Source organism: Vulpes vulpes, chromosome 2, assembly GCF_048418805.1.
Source record: "Vulpes vulpes isolate BD-2025 chromosome 2, VulVul3, whole genome shotgun sequence".
In the NCBI taxonomy this organism is placed as follows: Eukaryota; Metazoa; Chordata; class Mammalia; order Carnivora; family Canidae; genus Vulpes; species Vulpes vulpes.
This window is the reverse complement of record NC_132781.1, coordinates 32837669-32861770: the sequence shown is the minus strand read 5'-3', so window position 1 is coordinate 32861770 and position 24102 is coordinate 32837669. Positions and strand designations below refer to the sequence as shown.

General features: G+C 47.1%; 1 protein-coding gene across 1 annotated transcript in view; it reads left to right on the top strand.

Annotated features, from left to right (window-relative positions):
* Window positions 1-24102, top strand: part of RNF43 (ring finger protein 43) — a 63967-nt gene that overhangs the window by 36149 nt on the left and 3716 nt on the right. Inside the window, exons 3-9 of the mRNA XM_025996019.2 lie at window positions 11393-11515; window positions 18727-18801; window positions 18916-19047; window positions 19673-19777; window positions 20876-21037; window positions 21560-21662; window positions 22329-23678. Of these exons, the coding sequence (XP_025851804.1) occupies window positions 11393-11515; window positions 18727-18801; window positions 18916-19047; window positions 19673-19777; window positions 20876-21037; window positions 21560-21662; window positions 22329-23678 (2050 nt within the window). The remainder of the gene's footprint in view (window positions 1-11392; window positions 11516-18726; window positions 18802-18915; window positions 19048-19672; window positions 19778-20875; window positions 21038-21559; window positions 21663-22328; window positions 23679-24102) is intronic.

The following is a 24102-nucleotide window of genomic DNA, read 5'->3' as shown; positions in this document are numbered from 1 at the left end:
CATGAGTTTGGCTGCAACGAGAAGAGCAAAATCGTAAAGCAGACTGTGTCAGGGCTGTCTGCAAGTCAACATTGGATCAGGTTGGAGCACTTGTGGGAGTGCCGTTAACTACCTTATTGCAGTAAGAGTTAAGGCCATCCCCTGGAGGGGCCCTGACCAAAGCCTCCTTAGACCTTATCTTGAAAGTGGGAGGGTAGGTATTGCCCTAGCAATACCTGTGCCAAGACCTCAGCTCTTCTGCAGATGACCTCTCTTAACAAGACATAGGTAAATGAGGGTCCTCACGTGGTGCTTCTTGAAGAATAGAGATCAGTGAAGGTGGTAGGGTCTCTCTGGGACAGTGGTCATTGAGTGACAGAACTCAACTGACATTTCAGGACATCTTCATGTAGGATTCTTGGAGGTCTGATCCCGGAGATCCTTGCCTGGTGGAGGAAAGCAGTTCAAACTGCGTGACTGGGGGTGTCTTCTAAGGTCTTGACCTTTGTAGGCCCCAGAACCTTGGCATCCTATTTCATAGCTTTCCTTCTAAAGAACATTGATGTAACTAAAATGTTATTTGTTGGGCTCTCTCTCCTTTGCTCCTAACTTCAGGAGCAGCTTCCTGGTGCCTCTGTAACCAGAAGTTGTTCTGGGCTGAGTCAGGACAAACCCTTTTCTGTGTGGGAATAGAATGGACAGAAGCTCTACCTCTTGGGTGGCTGAGATTTTCCTCCTTCTCTCTGTCTGATTATTGCCAAATAAGCTTCTTCTCTGATAACCGTTATTTCAAAAGCAACTTAGCTCTTCTTCTTTCCCCTCCCTTTCTTCTTCCTTCTCATGACTCTGCTTATGACCCTGTAAACCACCCATACATAGATGCCAAGCAGAGTATGGGGTCAGGGAAACCCCAGCATGAGGGACATTTTAGGGTTATGGGGTCCATTTACATCATGGAGCTTAGACATGATCTGAGACTAGGATAGATACATTTTAAAATGAAGTCTTTAATGTGGAGCAAGACAGTGAGGGAAACTGTAGTCTGGCTGAATGACTATTATCTGGGTCTGAGCTTCTGTGACCTCTAATTTCAGGACACACCTTTCTCATCCTAAACAAACATGCTTTCACTGGGAAAGCATCTCTGAGCAGTGTCTGGATCTGGCTGCCTTTGTTGTGGCTAGAAGAAGAGATGAGATAAGCCCTAGAAGAGAGAAAGGAAGCTGGGGCTGCTAGGCAGCAAGAGCCTAGGCCAGAGGGGAGATGAGCAAACAGACCCTGCCTTTATATTGTTGCTAATATTCAAGTTTGAACATTCTACAAATGGAGGTCCTGCCTTCCACCCATGCATTGCAATACTTGGCTAAAGTTTGTTGTACCACACAATACCTCTGGGGGTCTATGCTGGAGGCGGCATGGCAGGATAGAAAGGGCACTAGGATTGAATTCTGAAGACCTCCATCTCCTTTAATTAGCTGTGTAACCATGGTCAGTCTGTGACTTGAGTCTCATATTCCTCATTTGTAAAAAGGAAGTTTTGAAGAGTCCCTTAGAGACATGAACCAGGCTCAGCTATTAGCAATTCAGATCTCTTTATAAACTGTATGGCAGCTGGATTCAAATGAAATTTTATTCTTTCAGCAAATACTAAGGACCTCCAAAATGCAAAGCCCCAGACTGGACTTCTGATGAGCTCATTTCCTCCCTCAGACTTTGTCTCCTTGCTTTTTACTGGAAGCCAGCACATCATTTCCGTTCTCTTGTCAGCATTCTTACTTACCAGCACACCTGTCCACCAGGAGGTTTTCTGGATCAAGTGAGAAACACTGGAGGCCTCTATCACCCATCATCTCCCTGCCAGTCCACTCTTGCTAGGGAGCCCAAGGTTGTGCTTCTCTAGCCCCACCAATATTATTTTCTTTTTTACCTTAAAAAATTATACAATTAAGCAGGAATACATTTCCTTATTTTAAAAAAAATGTTTAACAGGATAAAGGGAAACTCCTTTTGACAATCTCCCAGTCTCTCAACTTAATTCAGTAGGAAACTCAGCCATTCCAAAGATAGTGGCAGGCTAAGGTAAGGAAGAGAATGAGGTCTAGTGGTTTCCAAATCTAAGCCTAATCAATTACCATTAGGATCTAATCTGTGGATATGAGCATTCACCTCTTTCAGTAAAGGACAAGATGACCAAACTGGGCTTCAGAGGCTATTCTGGTGTTGCAGGCAGGAAGAAGCAACTTCAGGCCGATTTGTTTTTCCCAACTCCTGAGCTACAGGAGCTTGACTTTATGATGCTGGTGTGTCCTACTGCTGGAGATAAGAGTCAGGTAGTTCTAAGTACAGGTAATGGAGGTTGCACAGGAGAGATTGATTATAAAATCTGAAAAGAGGAAATGGGGAGAAAGGTGCCTTTGATGCCTGGCCAATGTTCCTGATTACAAAGGCAAAATTGTAGCAGGCAGTAAAGTTACCTGTCCAAGGCCTGGGTAAAGGTCCGTATGTGGAATCAGAGAACTAAGAAATTATTGCAGCAGAGGTAGGGGGAGGGAGGTGGCTGGAAACAAGAGACAGTAAAGAATTGCTTGCAAAAGCACACACCCCAAGATGAGGAGATGCCGTGGATAAAGAAAGACCAGCATTAAGTTTGGGGCTTGGTTGAGCCCTGGAATGCCCTTTGTGAGGAGGTAATGAGATCACATGGCCTCCTTCATGGGAAGGAGGCGGGCTGAGAACTGGAAGAGCTTGTTCAGTGGGGTTTAGAGGAGAGAAGTGACCATGGATAATGAGCTGTCCCAGACTGCGCCTTGTAGAACACTGACATTCAGAGGCACTGTTGACAATCACCAAGGCAGTAGCACTCAGAGAGGTCTTTGTCCCTTCCAGCAATGAGGAGGGATTTTATTGTTGCAAATGCAATAATAAAACAACTACCATTGAATGAGCACCTACTGAGTGTCAGGCTCTGTGCTAGGCACTTATATCCATTATCTCCAGTCTTCATGATAATCATCCCATTCTGTAGGTGAAGAATGTGAGGCTCAGAAAGGCTAAGTCGCACAGTCAGAATTGGAGCATTAGGTTTATTTTGGAAGGAAGGGGGAAAGTCAGAACAAATAGAGGAAGAAGACAGATCCAAGAATAGGAAGTATACAACACATACCACTAAAGGACAGTATTCACATCTCTACATACACATATAAAATATAGGTGCAAAGCTGAGATCTCGGCCAGAGTGGTCTGGACCCTTAGAGCAAGTTCAGGCTCCTCTTAATTTGCCCCTCATGGCAGCATCTAGGACAAGGTTGTCCCCGTGTCTGACCTTTCAGGAAGACACAGCCAATCCTTAAATCCATCAAGTGTTTGGGGGCCCTCCCCAGCCATACCCTCCCTGAATCCTACAAGCCTATTTCTCTTGGCTCTCTCCTGGTGTCACTGAGAGGACAGGTGATGACACCTCCTTATTAGGAGACCTTGTATCCTAAGGAGACAGGTATATTTGGATCTATTTTCTTCTCAGGGGCCCTCTTCCCAGCTGAAAATTCCCTGGAGGAGGGAGCAAAGACAACCCCTGTTATACCCAAGGAAGACTAAAACTGCTTTGCTAGGTAATGAACAGTGTCCTAGTTGAATGACTTTCTTTTTCTTTTTCTTCTTTTCTTCTTTCTTTCTTTCTCTCTCTCTCTCTCTCTTGGTTTTATTTTAAATTTGAGAATACGTGAAAACGTCTTACTGTAGAAGAATCAAACCACACAAAAGTGTAGTGAGCATGGTTTTCATACAACAAATATGACGATACAAGAAATATGTTTTCTTGAGAGCTTCCCCTCACAGAGCAGCTAAAACAGTCTCATATCTAAGAGACCCCTCTGATGATATGTGTCCACGCTGGTCACCACAAATATGCCCATTGTTCAAGCACAAGTGTTCACTTGAAATCCATGTAGGCACATCATCTTTGCCAGGGTCCAGCCTTCTGGGATCTACCTCTTCTAGGGCACAGTCTGCAGATTCCCTCAACTTGGCATCTCCCAGGCTCCTCCTCCCATTCCCTAGGATTCCAGGGATTCTAATGCCCCCCCCCCCCCACTCCCATACACACTCCTTTCTGCCTTTAGGAGACTCACATTTTCCTCAAGGAGTTCAATCTTTCATAGAAGCTAGGAAGATAGGTCTTTAGCAACAGTTGTTTTGGGCAAGTGCCCCTGAGGCAGGGAAATAGAAGGAGAGGCTCTCTTTTTGGAATGGCAGGAGAGAAAAGACAGAACAAAATATAAAGAGTTCTCATTCTTTTCTGTTCTTTCACAACAGCAAAATAGCAAAATTCAAATTAATATCTCAGTAAATTATCCTATGATTGAAATGTTCGAAGTAAAACAGTCTGTTTTCACTGTCTCCTCTCTAAATCCTCTCCCAAAGCCACTATTATCAGAATTTTGGTGTGCATTGCATTGCCTTTATGTTTGACTGTCAGTGATCTGACTGTAGACCTTTAATACTTGATTTAAAAAATATTAATCAAGTATCTTTTGTGTGGCAAGCACTGAAGGGGATGTGGAGGTCAGTGATAGCTTGGGGGGAAAGGTAAGTGAGCCGACAACTGAAATACCACTGCATGAGTCTGTGATGGAGGAATTCAGGGAGCTAAGAGGGCCCGAAGGAGAGGCTTCTGACCTCTCCTGACAGAGCAGCAAATGCCAAAAGTGTTTGGAGACATGAAACACGTTATTTCTGGACCACGAGTTGCCAGGGGGAAAGAAGTATGGGAAGGGAACGGTAAGCCAAGAGCAGACAGAGCTTTGAAGCTGTGTTTATAAATACAGACTTTATTCCAAGAGCTATGAGAAGCCTTTTTTAAAAAAGGTTTTATGTATTAATGAAAGACACAAGGAGAGAGGCAGAGGGAGAAGCAGGCGTCATGCAGGGAGCCTGATGTGGGACTCGATCCCCAAACCCTGGGATCATGCACTGAGCTGAAAGCAGAAGCTCAACCTCTTAGCCACCCAGGCATTCCCTGTGAGAAGCCTTTTAAGAGCTTAAAGTGGGGGGCACCTGGATGACTCAGTGATTGAATGCCTTTGGCTCAGGTCTTGATCCTGGGAACCTGGGATCGGAGGGCCCACATCAGGCTTCCCAGAGGGAGTCTGCTTCTCTCTCAGCCTATGTCTCTGTGTCTCTCATGAATAAATAAATCTTAAAAAAAAAAAAAAAAAAAAAAAGAGCTTAAAGTGGAAGAGCAACACACTCAAGTTAGCATTTTAGATCACTCTGGCTTCAGTGAGAGGGGTAAGATGACCCCAGTTAAGAGGATATTTCAGTAAATTGGAACAGCAGTGATGGCGGCCTGCATTAGAGTAGCCAGAGTGGGAATGGAGGGAAGAGGATAAATTAGAGACATGTTTGAAAGATAGAATTATTAGAATCTGGTGATTGGTGGCTGTTGCTGGTGGGGATAGGGAGGCAGGAGAGAGAGGAGGTTAGGAGGACCACATCTGGCTTGGGTAGTAGGTGGATAGTGGTTCCAATCCCTAAAATAGGGAACACTGGAGGAGAAGTTTTGAGGGATAAAATGATTAGTTCAGTTTTGAACATGCTGAGTTTGAGATGTCTCACTTAAGGTTCTTCAGGCAGAAACATCCAAGCCCTACGTATTGGACATTTTGGGTCTGGAACTCAAGAGAGGTCTGGGCTACACATATGTAATCAATGATCTCTGTGTGGGAACCAAAGCCGTACACTGGCTGGAGTCACCCAGGGGGTGCATGGAGAGTAAAAAGAGAGGAGGCCTAAGACAGGATCCTAGAAGTCACCACCAATATTTCAGGGACTCTTTAGGAATGTAAAATTTGAATGGCCATGAGTTGGGGGAAGGCATCGGGTTTTCAAAGTTAAGTGGAAATTATTCTTAATTTACTATTATTTTACATTATCCTACTTTTCTTCTGATCTCAGCTATGTAATTCTGAGCATGTTACTTAATCTTTTATTTAAGTTTTTAAAAAAATTCTAGTTAACATACACTGTGATATTAACTTCACGTGTAGAATTTAGTAACTCAACACCTCCATACAACACCTGATGCTCATTACAACAGGTGCCCTCCTTTATCCCCCTCACCTATTTAACTCATCCACCCACCCACCTCCCGCCTGGGTACCATCACATCTCTATAGTTAAGAGTCTCTCTCTCTCCTTTTTCCCCCTTTGCTCATTTGTTTTGTTTCTTAAATTCCACATATGGGTGAAATCGTATAGTATTTGTCTTTCTCTGACCTATTTCATTTAGCGTAATACTCTCTAGCTCCACCCACATTATTGCAAATTGCAAGATTTCATCCTTTTTTATGAGTGATACTCATTTTATTCATATACCACATGTTTATCCATTCATCAATCAATGGACACTTGGGCTGTTTCTTTAACTAATATAGATTATGCTGCTGTAAACATCAGGGTGCATATATGTATCCTTTTGAATTAATATTTTTGTATTCTTTGGGTAAATACAAATAGTGCGATTGCTGATTGTAGGGTAGTTCTATTTTTAACTTTCTGAGGAAATTCCATACTGTTTTCCACAGTGCTTGTACCAATTTGCATTCTCACCAAAAGTGTAAGAAGTTTCCTCTTTCCTCACATCTTCACCAACACCTGTTGTTTCTCGTGTTGTTGATTTCAGCCATTCTGACAGGTATGAGGTGGTATCTCATTATAGTTTTGATTTGCATTTCTCCAATGATGAGAGATGACAAGCAGCTTTTCTTTTTTTTTTTTTTTTTTTTTTTAAATTTTTATTTATTTATGATAGTCACAGAGAGAGAGAGAGAGAGAGAGGCAGAGACACAGGCAGAGGGAGAAGCAGGCTCCATGCACCGGGAGCCTGATGTGGGATTCGATCCTGGGTCTCCAGGATCGCGCCCTGGGCCAAAGACAAGCGCCAAACCGCTGCGCCACCCAGGGATCCCTGACAAGCAGCTTTTCATTTGTCTATTGGCCATCTGTGTGTCTTCTTTGGAAAAATGTCTATACATGTCTTCTGTTTTTTAATTGGATTATTCATTTTTTTGGTGTTGAGTTGTATAAATTCTTTTTTTCCTTCAAATTTTTATTTAAATTCTAGTTTGTTAACACACGGTGCAATATTGGTTTCAGGAGTAGAATTCTGTCAGTGATTCATTACTTACACACAACACCCAGCGCTCATCGTAACAAGTGCTCTCCTTAATGCCCATCACACATCTAGCCCAACCCCCATCCACTTCTCTCCATCAACCTTCAGTTCTCTAAGAGTCTCTTATGGTTTTTCTCTCTCTCATATAAATTCTTCATATATTTTGGATACTAGCTCTTTATCATCATTGTCATTTGCAATTACCTTCTCCTATCCTGTAAGTTCCCTTTTACTTTTTCCTTTTTTTACTTTTGTTGTTTCCTTCACTGTGGAATTTATTTATTTTTTTTTGATGTGGTCCCAATAGTTTATTTTTTATTTTGTTTCCCTTACCTCAGGAGACATATCTAGAAAGAAACTGTTATGGCTGATGTCAAAGAAGTTACCGTCTGTGCTCTCTTCTAGAATTTTTATAATTTCAGGTCTCACATTTAGGTCTGTAGTCCATTTTGAATGTATTTTTGTGTATGGTGTAAGAAAGTGGTCCAGTTTCACTCTTTTGCATGTTGCTGTCCAGTTTTCCTGACTCTGTTTATTGGAGAGCCATTTTTTCACATTGGATATTCTTTCCTGCTTTGTCAAAGATTAATTGACCATATAGTTATGGGCTTATTTCTGGGTTTCCTATTCTGATCCATTGATCTATGTGTCTGTTTTTGTGCCAGTACTATACTATCTTGATGACTACAGCTTTGTAATACAACTTGAAGTCCAGAATTGTGATGCATCCAGCTTTGTTTTGCTTTTTCAAGGTTGCTCTGGCTATTCAGGGTCTCCTGTGGTTCCACACAAATTTTAGGATTGTTTGTTCTAGCTCTGTGAGAAATGCTGGTGGTATTTTGATAGGGATTGCATTAAATCTGTAGATTTCTTTGGGTAGTAATAGACATTGTAGCAATATTTGTTCTTCCAGTTCATGAGCAAATGTCTCTCCATCTTTTTGCATCATCTTCGATTCCCTTCATTAGCATTTTATAGTTTTCAGAGTACAAGTCTTCACTCTTTAGTTAGGTTTATTCTTAGGTATCTTACTGTTTTGGGTGCAATTGTAAATGGGATTGATTTCTATTTTTATTATTAAAGATTTATTTATTTGAGAGAGAGAAAAAAAGAGCGAGCATGAGTAGAGACAGAGAGAGAAGCAGACTCCTTGTGAAGAGGGAGCCCAACATGGGGCTCCATCCCAGGACCCTGGGATCATTACCTGAGCCAAAGGCAGACACCCAAATGACTGAGCCACCTAGGCACCCCAGATGGGATTGACTTCTTAATTTTTTTTTCTTGCTGCTTCATTATTGGTGTATAGAAATGGAATAGATTTCTGCATATTGATTTTGTTTCCATGACTTTACTGAATTCATATATCAGTTCTAGCAGCTTTTTAGTGATCTTTCAAGTTTTCTATATATAGTATCATGTCATATGCAAATAATGAAAGTTTGACTTCTTCCTTGCTGGTTACTTAACCGCTTAATGCCTCAGTTTCCTCATTTTTAAAGTGGAAACAGGGATCCCTGGGTGGCGCAGCAGTTTAGTGCCTGCCTTTGGCCCAGGGCACGGTCCTGGAGACCCTGGATCGAATCCCGCGTTGGGCTCCCTGCATGGAGCCTGCTTCTCCCTCTGCCTGCGTCTCTGCCTCTCTCTCTCTGTGTGTGTGACTATCATGAATAAATAAATAAAATCTTTAAAAAAAAATAAATAAAGTGGAGACAAATAGGGGCACCTGGGTGGCTCAGTTGGTTAGGCACCTGTCTTCAGCTCGGGTTGTGATCTCAGGGTCCTGGGATCAAGCTCTGCGTCGTCAGGCTCTCTGCTCAGCAAGGGTCTGCTTCTCCCTCTGCCTCTGCCCCTCCCCCTGCTTGTGTTCTCTCCTCTCTTTCAAGTAAATATTTTTTTAAAAAACCCCACACACTAAAGAATGTGATTGAAAAAATAAAAATAAAATAAAATGGAGACAGTAGTTTCTAGCATTATCATCATCATCATTAGTGTGGACAATGGAGGGTTGACTGTGTGTCCATTTAGAGTTTCATGACTCCAGAGGCTGGAGTCAGATAGAGCTGAGTTCTAATCGTGTTTGACTTTAACTTCCCTGTGCCTCAAGCTTCATTCTCTTCTTTAGATGGGGATGATCACACATACCTTATACTGAGATAAGATCTAGAGGGCTTGGCATACAAGAGGCATTTACTAATAGTTAATTTCCTCCCCTTCCCTCTTCCATAGTTTTTCATTCAGACGGGGAAGTCTTATGAATCTGACATACTGACTTTTTTCTCCTGCATCTCATCAGAGTTATCCTACAATATAGCGCTGCTTTGTATATGCTGGTTCCCTTGTGGAGGTTTGAGGACAGAACAGTGGTTAAATATTTGTAAATCTTTCTCTAAAGACAGCTCTTCTTTGAGGTGACTTTCCCCTCAGTTGACCCTCTGGTCAGTGAGAGGCATGTTGGAGTTATATGAAGAAAGTTGACCATGGGTCATGGTAGGGGAACAAGCAAAGCAGTAGACTCCTATGGCTGCAATTTGTTATTCCTGAAGGAGGATCTCCCATCTCTTGTTCTGTTGGAACAGCTGACTTCTGACTCCTTACCATACCAGACAGTCTTCTGTCATCACCAGGAAGATCTTTCTCAAACGCAAATCTGTGGTCTCTGGTCCTTGGTCTGATGCTTATTGACTTTTCCAGTCTCATCACCACCTTCCCCTCTACACCAGACCTAACTGCCTGCAATCCCTTCCAGACACATGCCAATGCCTCCATGCCTGGGCAAAGAGGTGCCCAAAGATTTGATAGAATTGATAGAAAGGATAGAATTCAAAGCAAGGTGGTCCCTAAGTTTAAGGGACACAGTGAAAAGAAATAACATGAAAATGCTTTCAAGGGGATCCCTGGGTGGCTTAGCGGTTTAGTGCCTGCCTTTGGCCTAGGGCGCAATCCTGGAGTCCTGGGATCGAGTCCCACGTTGGGCTCCCGGCATGGAGCCTGCTCCTCCCTCCTCCTGTGTCTCTGCCTCTCTCTCTCTCTCTCTCTGTCTCTCTCTATGTCTATGATAAATAAATAAATAAATCTTAAAAAAAAATGCTTTCAAGAAGTAACTGTACTCTTAAATCCATCATCAGCATTGTCATCTTTGGAAGCATCTTCATAAATTCAGAATGCTGTCTGGTTTCTCTGATGGTTCTTTTTGAAAGTCCTTTTGCCTTCAGCAGCAGTAGGGAGGGAAGTATGGGCACCTCCCTCATACAAAATCCCCTGTCTTACAGGATACACTGCGTTTCCATCACGTAGGAACTTCTAGCACATAGGATTATCTAGTGTCAAATAAATCATACTTTGTTCTCACAGCACTCCGGGAAAATTAGATTCAAGTGGGCATTTGATTCCCCTTGAGTGACAAGTGAGTATACGGAAGGGCACTCCTGTCCCTCTGTTGAGGGGATCCTCTGGTGTGATAGCACACATTGGGCCCATTTGCCCCTGAGGCACTGCTCTGCACCCACTGGGCTAGGGGCCTAGGGTCTTGGCCTGGCCCTGCCATACCCTCAGAGCAGATGGGCTGGACTGGCTCATCTCCACTGCATACTTCCTGGGACCAGGACGAGCTCCTAGGAAGTGTGAGGTTCAAGGCTATTAGTTAAGCCTCCTTCCCAAGTGTCTTCTTCCTGCCAGTGCCCTGCTTCATCTCAGGATGGGTGCAAGGCAGGGGCAAAGGGGGATATCGGGAGGAACAAGGCAGCACCAAGCAAGAAGACCCAAGGTACGTGAGAGATGGGGACCTCAGGGGACATACCGAGGAGGCAGCAGGTACTGGTTGTACCCGGCACCACCCTAGGAGAGCATGGAGGGAAAGGCAAGATCCTGCAGATGCTGATATGGCTCTCAGCTGGGTGTTTGTAGCAGGTGGAAGAAGTAGGAGGTAAAAGAGGCTGGGGCAGTTTGAGGGTTGTCGGAGTGGCCTTGCTACAGACTCTTCATTGACGTCCCCCTTTAGGACACCTCTCATGCCTACCTACCCCTCACCTCCACATATTCTTGGCCCTGGCACCCCTGAAATTACAAACTTCTCTGAGGTAAAGTATAAAGAAGACCCACTCTTTAACAGCACAAGGAGACTTGCCTGTCCCTGCCTGGAACAGTGGGGAAGTGCTTCGCTCCTACAGCTTATTCCTATTCCCTAGAGCCTCCTTAAACTCTCTCTCTCTCTCCCCTTTTCTCTCTCCCCCTCTCTCTCTGCAGTCCCACCCCCTGTATCTGTGCAATGCCAGTGATGACGACAATCTGGAGCCTGGATTCATCAGCATCGTCAAGCTGGAGAGTCCCCAACGGGCCCCCCGCCCCTGCCTGTCACTGGCCAGCAAGGTAGGTTCACACTTGACCCCACACACACTCTGAACTTCACCCAGCCCCTTTGTTCTCTGTTTCCTTGTTGCCTAGGAGTGATGTCCCAACTCACTCAGGTTTTCCTAACTCATGACTGGTCTGAGAGGGGTGGAAATTGAGGCCTCCTTTCCCCACCAAACATCATCTACCAGCAGAACCTCTGGCTGTCATCCAGGGGATGCACCCCACCCATATCCTCCCACATCACCTGGAAGTTTCTAAACCCCTTCCCCTGCCCAGCATCAGAGCAAGGAGGAGTCAGTTGAAGGACTTTCCATCTCTCAGAAACATTAACCGAACATATGCAAGAATAGCAGAAACAGAAGCCATCGCCCTATCCATAAAAAGTTCACATTCTTCCTCCAAGATTGCAAACCAGTGACTCCATGTTTCTATGGAGCACCATTGGCTGGAGCTGGTGGGAGTCACCACCTTTCCAGCATCCTGGGCTCTCTGGTTTGCCATGCTCCTCACTGGCCTGCTACTGCAAAGGCCCTGTGAACATTTGCATTTGTGATCTCTGCTCTAATGTTTGTGACTGTTTTCCATGTGCTGACCATGTGCCAGGTGGGACAGATTCTTTATATATTATCTCATTTACTTTGCACAGCAATCAGGAAAGCTAGACACTTTTATTCCCCATTTGACATATGAGGAAGTGAGGATCAGAAAACTTAAGTAACTGGTGCACCCAAATGGCTCAGTTGGAGCAACATGTGACTCTTGATCTCAGGGTTGTGAGTTCAAGCCCCACGTTGGGTGTAGAGATTACTAAATAAATAAATAAATAAATAAATAAATAAATAAATAAAGGAACTTAAAAAAAGAAAGAAAAGAAAACTAAGTACCTTGCCAGGGTTACATAGCTAGAAAGGGGTGGCGCTACAATTTGAACTGAGCCTTGTCTAGTTCTCAAACCTGAGCTGTTACTCTCTTCTCTGTTGCCTCCCATTCTGGCTGGGAACCCTGGATGTATATGGAGATTCTCATGGTGACATAAGCCAGAGTGTAGTCAGATTCTGTGTATAATACTCAAATCAACTTGCGGGGAGGGGTCCAGCTCCCCACATGGTGGAAGAAGCGGACAGTCCCAACCAGTGCATTTGCTCTTTGTACCTAGGTCCCCCTAGGGATTTCCTGATCCTCTTGAGGTCTGTTTCCTGAGCCAGGAGTCTCAAGGAAACAACCTGGGTTCTTACCTGACCCCTGGAGGGGGCAGGAATGTGGACAGGATTGTGAATGTGGCACCCACAGGTGGGTGAAGATATTCTCCCCAGCCTGGCCATAACTGATGCAGAAGGGAGCTACGGGAAGATGTGGGAAATAGGGGCCAGGACAGAGCCGGAGAGTGAGGTTTCTTGGAAGAGCCGGAGAGTGAGGTTTCTAGACAAGACTGGGTGGGTCTTGGGCACCTGGGTGACTCAGTTGGTTAAGTGGCTGATTCTTGATTTTGGCTCAGGTCATGATCTCAGGGTGGTGAGATCAAGCCCCGTGTGAAGCCCTGCGTGGAGCCCCATATCAGACTCTCTGCTCAGTGGGGAGTCTGGGCCAGGATTCTCTCTCTCTGCCTCCCCCCCCCCCCAAATAAATGAATCTTTAAAAAAAGAAAAGGAAAAAAGACTGTGTGGGTCCTTAATGGCAACAGAATTTTGTTAGGTTGAAGCTACCCTACTTTTGGCTATTAGATTTCCCTTGCCTTACAGAATAGGGGCAAATGCCATTCATTTATTCATTTGGTAGATGAGTGCCTAGTGCTTGGTAGTATGAATGTGAGTGCAGAGTGTGTATGTGTGTGTGTGTGTGTGTGTGTGTGTGTATGAGTGTAAGATGCAGAGGTTGGGGGTGGGGAGAGGGAGATGGGGGAAGAGGGGCTCAGAGAAGCTCCACTGTTCTTCTAGAGCAGTGTAATGTATGATGTCACATACGTGTGAACACTGGGCCACCTGTGAGGTCGCCATCCACCGGGGAGGTTTTGATGTCACATACGTGTGAACACTGGGCCACCTGTGAGGTCGCCATCCACCTGGGAGGTTTTCTTCTCGTCCCTGGAGAATCACACTCCTGGGGGATAAATGAGGCATGTGCACAAACGCTAGGAAGCAAGGAGCATGTGGTTGGTGCTCTTTGAGGTACTTAACCATATTGTGCCTTTGTTTCCTCCACCATAAAATGGGACTTTTATTTTCTACCCCAGTGATCACTGCGAGGATAAAAATGATGTATGTCAAGTACCAATAGTGCCTGAACTAAAACAAACACAGAAACAAAAAACCCTTAGGGGTTTAGAAGAAGCACCTTGGCTTCTGCCTGGGGACCTGTTTTTCTTCCACAGCCTTTGCGGTCACTGCTCATGCTTCCTCCCCGCCACCCCCCACTCACTCCTCAGCTTCTTCAAACCAGGCTTCTCCCTCATCTCTGTGGGAGTGCCCTAGCCCCATGGTCTCCAGCTGGTGGGGTCCAAGGCTTCCCTCAAGTCTCATCCTTAGACCTCACCAAGCAGCTCCTACCTGGGATCCCCCAGCCCAAAGGAGGTCTGTGAACTACTTCCAATATTTCCTAAGTCCTGCAGCTTAACTAGATATTTATTTGTTGCTTTTAGTTACAAGTTTTCTCATAGGAAGATGAATTGTACATAATACATGCAGTTAGTTTGGTAAAAACATAAAAAATATATATATGGCTTGGGGCACCCAGGTGGCTCTGTCAGTTAAGCATCTGCCTTTGGCTCAGGTCATGATCCTGGGATGCTTCTCCCTCCCTCTCTGCCCCTCTCCCATGCTCATGCTCACCTTCTCTCTCTCTCTCAAATAAAATCTTTTTAAAAGCTTAAAAAATAAAAAATACATATATTTTGGTAGGGGAATACATACTTCCCCCTCAGGGGAAGTGATAGGGGAAAGGTGGGTTTTAATGATAAGTTTGAAAACTGCTAACTTGAATCAGCTCTGCTCTGGTATATCGATTAGCATTAGTGGTGTCATTACCATCAACAGAGCTGGGGCTCTTGAGTTAGACAGCCCTGGGTCTGAAGCCTGGCATCTCCACTGCCCCTCAGTGTGACCTGGACATTTTAGCTCACCTCTCTGGGCCTCTTGTTTCCTCATCTGTAAAAGGGAAATAATAATGGGACTTACACCATAAAGTAGTTATAAGTATTTAATGAGACAGTACAGATGGAAGCTCTTAGCCCCATGTAAGCACATAGGAATCACTCAATAAATGATTACAATTATCACCGTTGTCATCATTGGCATCATCATCTTATGCTTTTATAGTTAACAAGATTGGTTTTTTTTTTTTTCTTTCATTGTTACTTCTCTCGATCTTCTCTAAGATCTTCACCATAATTTTTTCTGGACTGTTCTGTTCTTGTCACCACCACCATCCTCCTCCTGCTATCTAGTCATCCAAATTGGTTTCTTTCTTTCTTTCTTTTTTTTTTTTTTTAGATTTTATTTATTTAATTGAGAAAGAGAGGGTATAAGCAGGGGGAGCAGCAGAGGGAGAGGGAGAAGCAGACTCCCTGATGAGCAGGGAGCCTGACATGGGCATCATGACCTGAACCAAAGGCAGCCCCTAACTGACTGAGCCACCCAGTTTCTGTTTCTCTATTAGCAACTCCACAGCCATCCTTGTGATTATCCATGTCCTGATCGCCTCATGCCTGGACTAAAGCAGTAGCCTTCTACTGGGTGAAATAAACTGGCTCTGGACATGAGCCCCTGTCTCTCTTACCATAGAGACCACTACCTAGAAACCATGCACTTGGAAGACTGAAATCCTGAGTGGGAATCCTGCCTCCATTGCTTATTAGCTGTGTGACACTGGGCAAGTTGTTCAGTCTCTCTGAGCCTCAGTTTCCTCAACTTAAAACTGGATGACTCTTATAGAGTTGTGAGGAGTAAATGAAATTAGGTACCCAAAGCATGTAGTAATAGCTGATATGACCATAAATAATGCTTAAGGGACACTGAGTATGTATGTACTAGGTACTATTAGAGGGCTTTACATGGATTAACTTATACAGTCCACAAAACAACCCTGTGAAGTAGATCCTATTATTATCCCCAGTTTACAGAAAAGAAAGTGGTTACATGACATGCTCAAAGTCTCACAGCTAATATTCGGTAGCAAGTCCAGGACTCAAACTTGAGCAGTGTGAGCTGAGTAGGTCTCAATAAAGGCTATATCTCTTCTACTTCCTCCAACCCTTGCTTTCAAGCCCGAATGAATTCCACCTCTTCTATTGAATCTTTCCTGACTGGTTCAGTCCAGCTAGTCTATTAGGGGCAGGAATCCAGCTCTTCTGGGATGCTTTCAAGGTCTCTATCCATGCTGTACACACCAGGTTTATGGAGGTGCTTTGTGGGAAGGGGGAAACCAAGGTTTGCTCTTAACTTCAGCTCAAATTCAGCTCACTTTTCTCTGTTTTGTGATTGAAGATTTGTGTCAGATTGTGTGTGTGAGAGTGTGTGTGTGTGTGTGTGTGTGAATGTGTGTAGTGGGGAGAGTGGAGGCAAGGGCTTTCCTCAGTGAAAAAAGAAAGATTTGGGAACTACTGGTCTATTTTATTCATTTGTAATCTAGAATGTTATCAGCATTATCTTTTGTACATACTTTGTCTCTATAACTAGATGATGAGTTGTTCTAAAGGCCCTGGCCTTCCCTGGCTTGGTGCCCTGGGCACAGTAAGTACTCAATAAGTCTTTGATGAGGAAGAGGTTACAGAGACTGTTACTGTGTCTAGAGAGGAAACCTATAGTCCAGAGAAGTGTAGAGGGTAGTGTACAAATCCTACATGGTACTCGTTCTGGTTGCTGAAGGCCATGAGCAGCAAGCAAAGGGGCTGGCTGGCTCTGGCTGGCTCTTTGCAGCTCCCAAAGAGATCTCCGGGTTGTTTTTCTAGAGCCCAGTCTTCCCAGGCAGAGGGCCTACCCACCCACTCTGCCTTTCAGATTCCAGTCTCCCAAGAAGTGCTTCTTTTTCTCCCTCTTTCCCACTTTCTTGGGTGCACGTGGACTGGAAGGAAGCATGGACAGCCTCAGAATGGGCTGCCATCTGGCCCCAAGTCTTGCTTTTTTGATTCCTAGAACTCTGGACACAGGTACCCACTGCCTAAAAGTCCTGTTTGTTTCCCCTGTCGGCCAGTACTCTTTCTTTGATCTCTTTTACAACTTTGTAATTATGGGCTGTAATGGGCTGGGGTGTTTGAACATCAGGGTAATTACTTTCCACTGTTCCTATCCCAATCCTTCAAAGCGGGGGAGGGGGGGTAAGAAAATCTCTGGAGAAGGAAGACTGTGCCCTTCCCTCATGCTCTTCCAAGCTGGGCTGGGTGTAGGGTCTCAATCTGGGCATGAGAAAACTGAGGCATTGGCAGCATGCAGGATCCAGCAGTCTTAATTCTTTGACTACTGGGGTGACCTCCCCATGCCCTGACCGAGTCCTAAACTGTGACACTAGCAGTAGGAGCCCCTCTCCTCATCCTCTGGGGCTGCTCCCATGCTCTGGCTTGGGGGATTCTGAAGGTTGGAGAGCTTCTTTTTGCCTGGGGTCACCTAATTGGGGTGGACTTCCTGGCAGTAAATGGGCAGGAGGACAACGAAGCCTGTGATCTCTCAATTTCTTCAGCAATTCCATTCTGGAGTACTGTGAATTTCCAGCCAATTGGGCTGGGGAGCCTGGGCCTGGGCTGGGCCTGGGTGCTGGTAGAGGGCCCAATCCACTCCTCAGTAACTCAGAGAGGGAGGGAGGGAAGGAAGAAGGGGGAGAAGTTACCCTCCTGACAAAACAGGGCCCCACTTGAGTGTCTCCACCACCTTCCAGGGCTCCCCAGGCAATAGGCTGACTGTTGGTGAGGGGCCCCCTGGCCCCTGCTGCCTCCTGGGGAGTGAGGAGCTGGAGCAAGGAGCCGCTCCCCTGGCCTGCCTGGCAGGAGACCTGCCCAGACAGGCTTTCCCCATGAAGGAAAGCAGAGATCAAAGCACTAAGAGTGTGAGTAAGCTCCAGCACTGACTCCTCTTCCTGCCACCACTGCTAGCAGAGGGGTTAACTCCTTCATTGCCTGCAGCAAAGCCCCAAAGACTCAGCAGGCCCCCAGAGGCATGAAGTCCCAGCCTGATAACAGGACAATTGAGCCTTTGCTTTGGGGAAAAAGGCTGGAGAGTGGCTACACTGGGCAGGGAGGCCTGACACAAGGCAGGACAGTATCTATCTTGCTCCTTTGCCCTTGCACCTTCACCCCACCCCCTGCTCCTATCTCCCTTCTCTCACCCCACACCCAGGGCTTCTAGATTCCTGCTTTTCTCTCTCTCTCTCTCTCTCTCTTTGGCTCTGCTCTGCTCTGCGTGCTTGGCTAGATTCTGCTACCCCAAGTCTGCTCTTGGAGCCTTGGCAAGCACGCATGCGCACACATGCACAATTGCACCCTGTGCGAACAGCCCCTCAGGTCCGGGTCTATCCCCATGGAGTCTCCAGTGCCACCCTCAGGGAGGGGATGTGGGGATGAAACACTGGTCGGGGACTCCATTAAGGCCTTGAATTGGAGCCAGGAAGTATTGGCAAACTAGAGTGTGTCAGGGAGAGAGAGACACCAAGAGATTGGCTGAGTCTGGGGCTCTGCCATGGAGAAACCCTGGTGGGCAGCAGGGTCCCCGGCCTCTGGGAGATGCCTCGCAGGTTTCTCTCGTCAGGCAGGGTTGAACCTTGGAAAGCCCAGCTCTATTCTGAAGGAGCTCCCCACCTGTCTTTTCTCCCCTTCTCCCTCTCTCTACTGGGGACTGGTCACCCTTCTCTGCTCCCTGGGGGTGCTGGTCATTCCCTGCTTTCTGTTCTCACACTCCTTAGTGAAGGTAGACTTGTGGTACTTTGAGGGTAGGGAGAGGCCTTATTTGTCCTTAGCTCTAGAGCCTAGTCCACTAGCTGGCACCTACTAAATACTTGTTAAGGGTTTATTCGATTATAAAAGGAAGGATTAGATGCTGTCCTTGAAGGCAGTGGGAGCTGGGCGAACTCAGGGCAGGACAGGGATCCTAGTCCCACTGCCCCCTTGCATGTGTTGCATATGAATGTGCTGGGATACTGTGTGTGCATGGTCCTAGGAGGGGATGAACATGTGAGGGTGAGGCCAGTGCATGAATGGGCTGTGTCCTCCTCTGACCCCCGTGGACCTTGGCTGTGTGTCCCTGCAGGCCCGGATGGCAGGGGAGCGAGGAGCTAGTGCTGTCCTTTTTGACATCACTGAGGATCGAGCAGCTGCTGAGCAGGTACCCAGGGATATTGGGATGTTTGAAGAGGTTGCTGGATGGAGGGAGATAAAGTTACCTGGGGAAAGACGAGTCAGGACACAACAGCCCTTGTGGTCACTTTGCTTCCTACAGCTGCAGCAGCCCCTGGGGCTGACTTGGCCAGTGGTATTGATCTGGGGTAACGATGCTGAGAAGTTGATGGAGTTTGTGTACAAGAACCGAAAGGCTCATGTTAGGATTGAACTGAAGGAATCCCCAACCTGGGTAAGCATGCCAGATCTCCAGACCCTGCCCTAGCACCCATTCTCACTACCTCCTTGTTCCATGGCAACTCCCATCGGAAGTCCTTGGACTCCTAGAGCTAAAGAGAATTTAGAAACCCTATAGTTCAACTTCATCCCCAGCTGTGTACTTCTGGATGAGTTTCTTCTCCCTCTGGGCTCCATCTGCAGAACAAATAGGTTAGGCCAGCTGAGTCCTAAAGTTGTTTTCAGCTCTGTGGTTTCGGGGCACAGGGTAGCAGAGCAAGAATGAAGTCCTGCCCCCAGTGTCTGATACCCTGGCTGGTGTTTCTCCACCGGCGAGAAATCTCACCCAGCTGGTCACTGGGAGGCTCTCACTAAGCAGAGGGGTCCCTTTCCTCTTTCCCCCAAGCATACAGGTCTTCACATAGTACCTCTCACAGCTGACATCTGGAGGATCCTCTCCCAGGAGTGCCCGTGGACAGAGAGGGACCACCTAACTCCACCTACAGGCTCCTCCCCACCTCATCCCCTCTGCTGGAAGACTTGAGGGGACCTCTAGCTGTCTGTCTCCTGGATACCTGAGTTTCTCCCAAATTGGCTCCTTTCAGAAGCATGATTCTTTCCATCTCTGCTCACTCCCCTAGCCAGATTATGATGTGTGGATCCTCCTGACAGTGGTGGGCACCATCTTTGTGGTCATCCTGGCTTCAGTGCTGCGTATCCGGTGCCGCCCTCAACACAGCAGGCCGGTGAGCAGGGAGGGTTCCCTGGTGGAAGTGGGCATGTTCATGTGTGAGGGAGGATAAAGAGCAGGAAGGGGAAAGGGAAGAAAGAAGGTACCTTATGCTCTTGAAATAGTTTATGTCTAAACACCCTGGCATCCAACTTGTTGATCTCCAGCAGCTTCTTCACATAGGCTGACCTATTCATTTATTTATTCGGCAAATATAGACAGCTCCTCGTATGGGTCAGGCACTGTTCCAGCTGTTGGAACAGTGAACAAAAAGACAGAAAATCCCTTCCCTCAGGGACCTTTTATTCTATTGGGAAGAGACAAGCAATAAACAAAATAAATAAAATATGTAGTATTTTGGATGGTGGTATGTGCCAGGGAGAAAAATAAAATAGAAGAGGGAAGAGGGAATATAAAGGGACAGGGTTATTTTTTAAAAGCAAAGCCAGAGAAGGCTTCACTGAGAGAATGACATTTACAGGAAAGACCCTAAGTGGGTGAAGGGGGTGGTATGTGCAGAAATCTGGGGAGAGTGTGATCAGACAGGAAGCACAGTAGAGGCAGAGGCCTTGAGGCAGAAGTGTGCCCAGTATGTCTGAGGAACAGCTAGGGGGCCATGTGGCCAGAAGAGAGTGAGCGAGAGGGAGGAGAAGAAGGTGAGGACAGGAGTTGACTGGACTATTGAGGCCATGGGCAGGACTGTGTTTTTCACTCTGAGTGAAAAGGAAGCTACTGGAGGGTTTTGAGCAGAAGTAGTAAGTTTTAAGCGAAGAGGATGGGTGTGGTGTTGGGAAGTTAATGGGATTAGGAATTCAGTTTAATGGGCCTATTAGATATCTAAGTTAAGATGTCAAGCAGACAGTTGGATGAAAAATTTCTCTCCTGGGTCATCGAGGAAAAGAAAGCTTGATAGTAGAATGAGGGAGTGGGGTGGGAGGGCTTGGCCTACTTGGCAGAGCCATGTATGAGCTTGAAGGGGACAGACTCCTAGGGGTTGTCAATTGACCATGTGATCTAACTGTGTGACTGGGAACCGAGTATACACCAAAGTCCCGAGATCCCATGTGAGGGAAAAGGAGCCCTTACCTCTTCTGAGCCCCACCCATCTTCCCAGGATCCCCTTCAACAGCGAACAGCCTGGGCCATCAGCCAGCTGGCCACCAGGAGGTACCGGGCCAGCAGCAAGAGGGCTCGGGCTGAGTGGCCAGACTCGAGTAGCAGCTGTAACTCTGCCCCTGTGTGTGCCATTTGCCTGGAGGAGTTCTCTGAGGGCCAGGTAAGGCAGAGCTTGTGGTTGACCTCTATGACCAGGCTGGGGAGAGAGAAGCAGTAGCTCGGGAGGCTGGAGGAGGCACTTAAGGCTGATGTGGGTGCTCTGGTTGCATCTGTGTCCTATATATCTTCCATGAAGTAGAGATAGGGGACAGCCTTGAGGTCCGGTTATTTTTCTGGTCTTCCAGGGAAAGAGAACTATTGTGTGTTGAGTGTGTACCATGTGTGCCAGGCTCTGCAGTGGGCACTTTAGATGCATTATCTCATTTTAGCCTCATGACAATGCAGGGTGGGGATAGATTAGGTTTTTTAATCTTCCTTTTAGAGCAGAAATGATCTGTTAATGAACTTGCCCAAGGTCATTCAGCTAAGTGGCAAAATCCAGGTTTACCTGATACCAAAGCCCTTACTGTTTCTATTCTGTTATGTGGTATTTTATAAGAAGGAGAAGCCAGAGGGAGTCAGGGGAATCCTGGTTGCTGCTGTTGACAGATAACTTTGGTTTGGACCCCCTTGTGTTCTGCAGGAGCTACGGATCATTTCCTGCCTCCATGAGTTCCATCGTGTGTGTGTGGACCCCTGGCTACATCAGCATCGGACATGCCCTCTCTGCATGTTCAACATCATAGGTAGGAGGGGGGCCAAACACTCCCGTATGTTCAGCCAAATGGTTCTAGGACAAGGCAGCCCTTTGATGAGAGGTTCTGCCTTGAGGCTGGGGAGAAAACAGGTCTGCCCTTATCATTCTTTAAGCTGTGCACTGCTCAAGAGTGCCTAAGATGAAGGGGGGGGGGGGGGACACCATTCACCTTGTAAACTTACTACTTTCAAAATTGTATTTTTATGACAACCTTGTTGATTCCAAGTCTGGGTAGCTTGTATATTTATAATTTTGATTTTCTGGCAATAAAGTATCTTATTCTAACTAAACTGGGATATTATGAAAATTTCCTAAAATATGAAAGTAAAGTATCTTGAGGAGAGAGAGCCTTTTTCTAACTTACCCAAAGGTACACCAGGGGCTAGTGGGGGCCCTGAGTGAAAGAGCCCCACATGGACTGGTGGGAGGAGTAGGGAAGGACATGCACAGGGGAGCTCCCCAGGAGGGATGTCTGGAAGGAGCCCAGGGTGCCTCGGGCCACAGGCAGATTAGGAATGTGCTTGGTCCCCCAACTCTGACTGAACACACAGGCTATGTGGGCTCCAATAGGTGTGCTACAGCCATACTTTTCTGAATACACGCTCCATAGGTTTATGGAGGCAAACATCTATGCTCTTGGTTCTTTTTCTTCCAGAGGGAGATTCGTTTTCTCAGTCCCTGGGACCCTCTCGATCTTACCAGGAACCAGGCCGCAGACTCCACCTCATTCGGCAGCATCCTGGCCATGCCCACTACCACCTACCTGCTGCCTACCTCTTGGGCCCTTCCCGGAGTGCAGTGTCTCGGCCCCCACGACCTGGTCCCTTCCTAACATCACAGGAGCCAGGCACAGCCCCCCGGCACCATCGCCTCCCCAGAGCTGCACATCCCAGAGCTCCGGGTGAGCAGCAGCGCCTGGCAGTGGCCCAGCACCCCTATGCGCCAGGCTGGGGACTGAACCACCTCCGATGTACCTCACAGCATCCCTCTGCTTGCCCAGCACCCCCACGCCGGGCCAGGCCTCATGACAGCAGCGGCTCTGGAGAAAGCTACCGCACAGAACGCAGTGGCTACCTGGCAGATGGGCCAGCCAGTGACTCCAGTTCAGGGCCCTGCCATGGCTCTTCAAGTGACTCAGTGGTAAACTGCACGGACATCAGTCTTCAGGGCATCCACGGCAGCAGTTCTACCTTCCGCAGCTCCCTGAGCAGTGACTTTGACCCCTTGGTATACTGCAGCCCGGAGGGGGAGCTGCGGGGGGAGGAGACTCAGCCTAGTGTGACCTGTCGGCCCCGTTCTTTGGACTCAGTGGTGCCCACAGGGGAAGCCCAGGCTCCCAGCCATGTCCACTACCACCGCCACCGGCATCACCACTACAAAAAACGCTTCCAATGGCATGGCCGGAAGCCTGGCCCAGAGACTGGGGCCCTCCAGGCCAGGCCTCCCGTTCCTCAGACACAGCCCCAGCCAGAGCCACCTTCCCCTGATCAGCAAGCTGCCAGATCCCACCCAACTGCCCCTTCAGGGCAGCTCTCCAACCCACAAAGGTCCAGGGCCCACATGGAGGCAGCCCCAGGCCCACCCGATGCCACCAACTCCAGTCCCAGCAGCCTCTTACATTTGCAGAAATCCAGCCTCCCTGTTCGACACCCACAGAGGAAAAGGCGGGGGGGCCTCTCAGAGCCCCCACCAGCCTCTCAGCCCCAGGACTTGACTGCACACCCAGGTTGCCGGATTTTTCCCCATTACAGTACCAACCTGGCATACCCTTGGTCCCCAGAGGCCCACCCACTGATCTTTGGACCTCCAGGCCTCGACAGGAGGCTGCTACCAGATTCTTCAGGCCCTTGTTACTCAAGTTCACAGCCAGTGTGGTTGTGTCTGACTCCACGCCAGTCCCTGGGTCCACACCTGCCAGGAGAGGGGCCTTCTGAATGGAGTTCTGGCACCTCAGAGGGCAGGCCATGCCCTTACTCACACTGCCAGGTGCCGCCAGCCCAGCCTGGTGAGTTTTCAGGGGAAGAGGGTGTGGTGGGGAGAGGATAACTAGAGGTTATTGTAGAATGGGTGAAGTCAGCCAATAACAGGTTGACAGAAGCTGAGAAGGGTACAAATGGGGTAACATTCAAAATACTGAACAACAAGCATAGTGTAGGATACTGGCTGAAGTACTCTGACTCTGCCAGGTGTTACTCCTGTGGTTGCCAGACCATAGGGAGGTCTCAGGGGGAAGTGCCAGTGTAGATGAAATATCAGAAAGCACTTGGGGGGGGGGGGGTTGGGGCAACAGCTTAAATGTAAGTGTTTCAATATTTTAATAATTAGTAAAGCTGTACCAATGCATACACTTCAATGATCAGCTTTAAAGATTGATTGATTGATTAATTGATTGATTTATGAGAGAGTAGGGAGGGGCAGAGAGAAAGAAT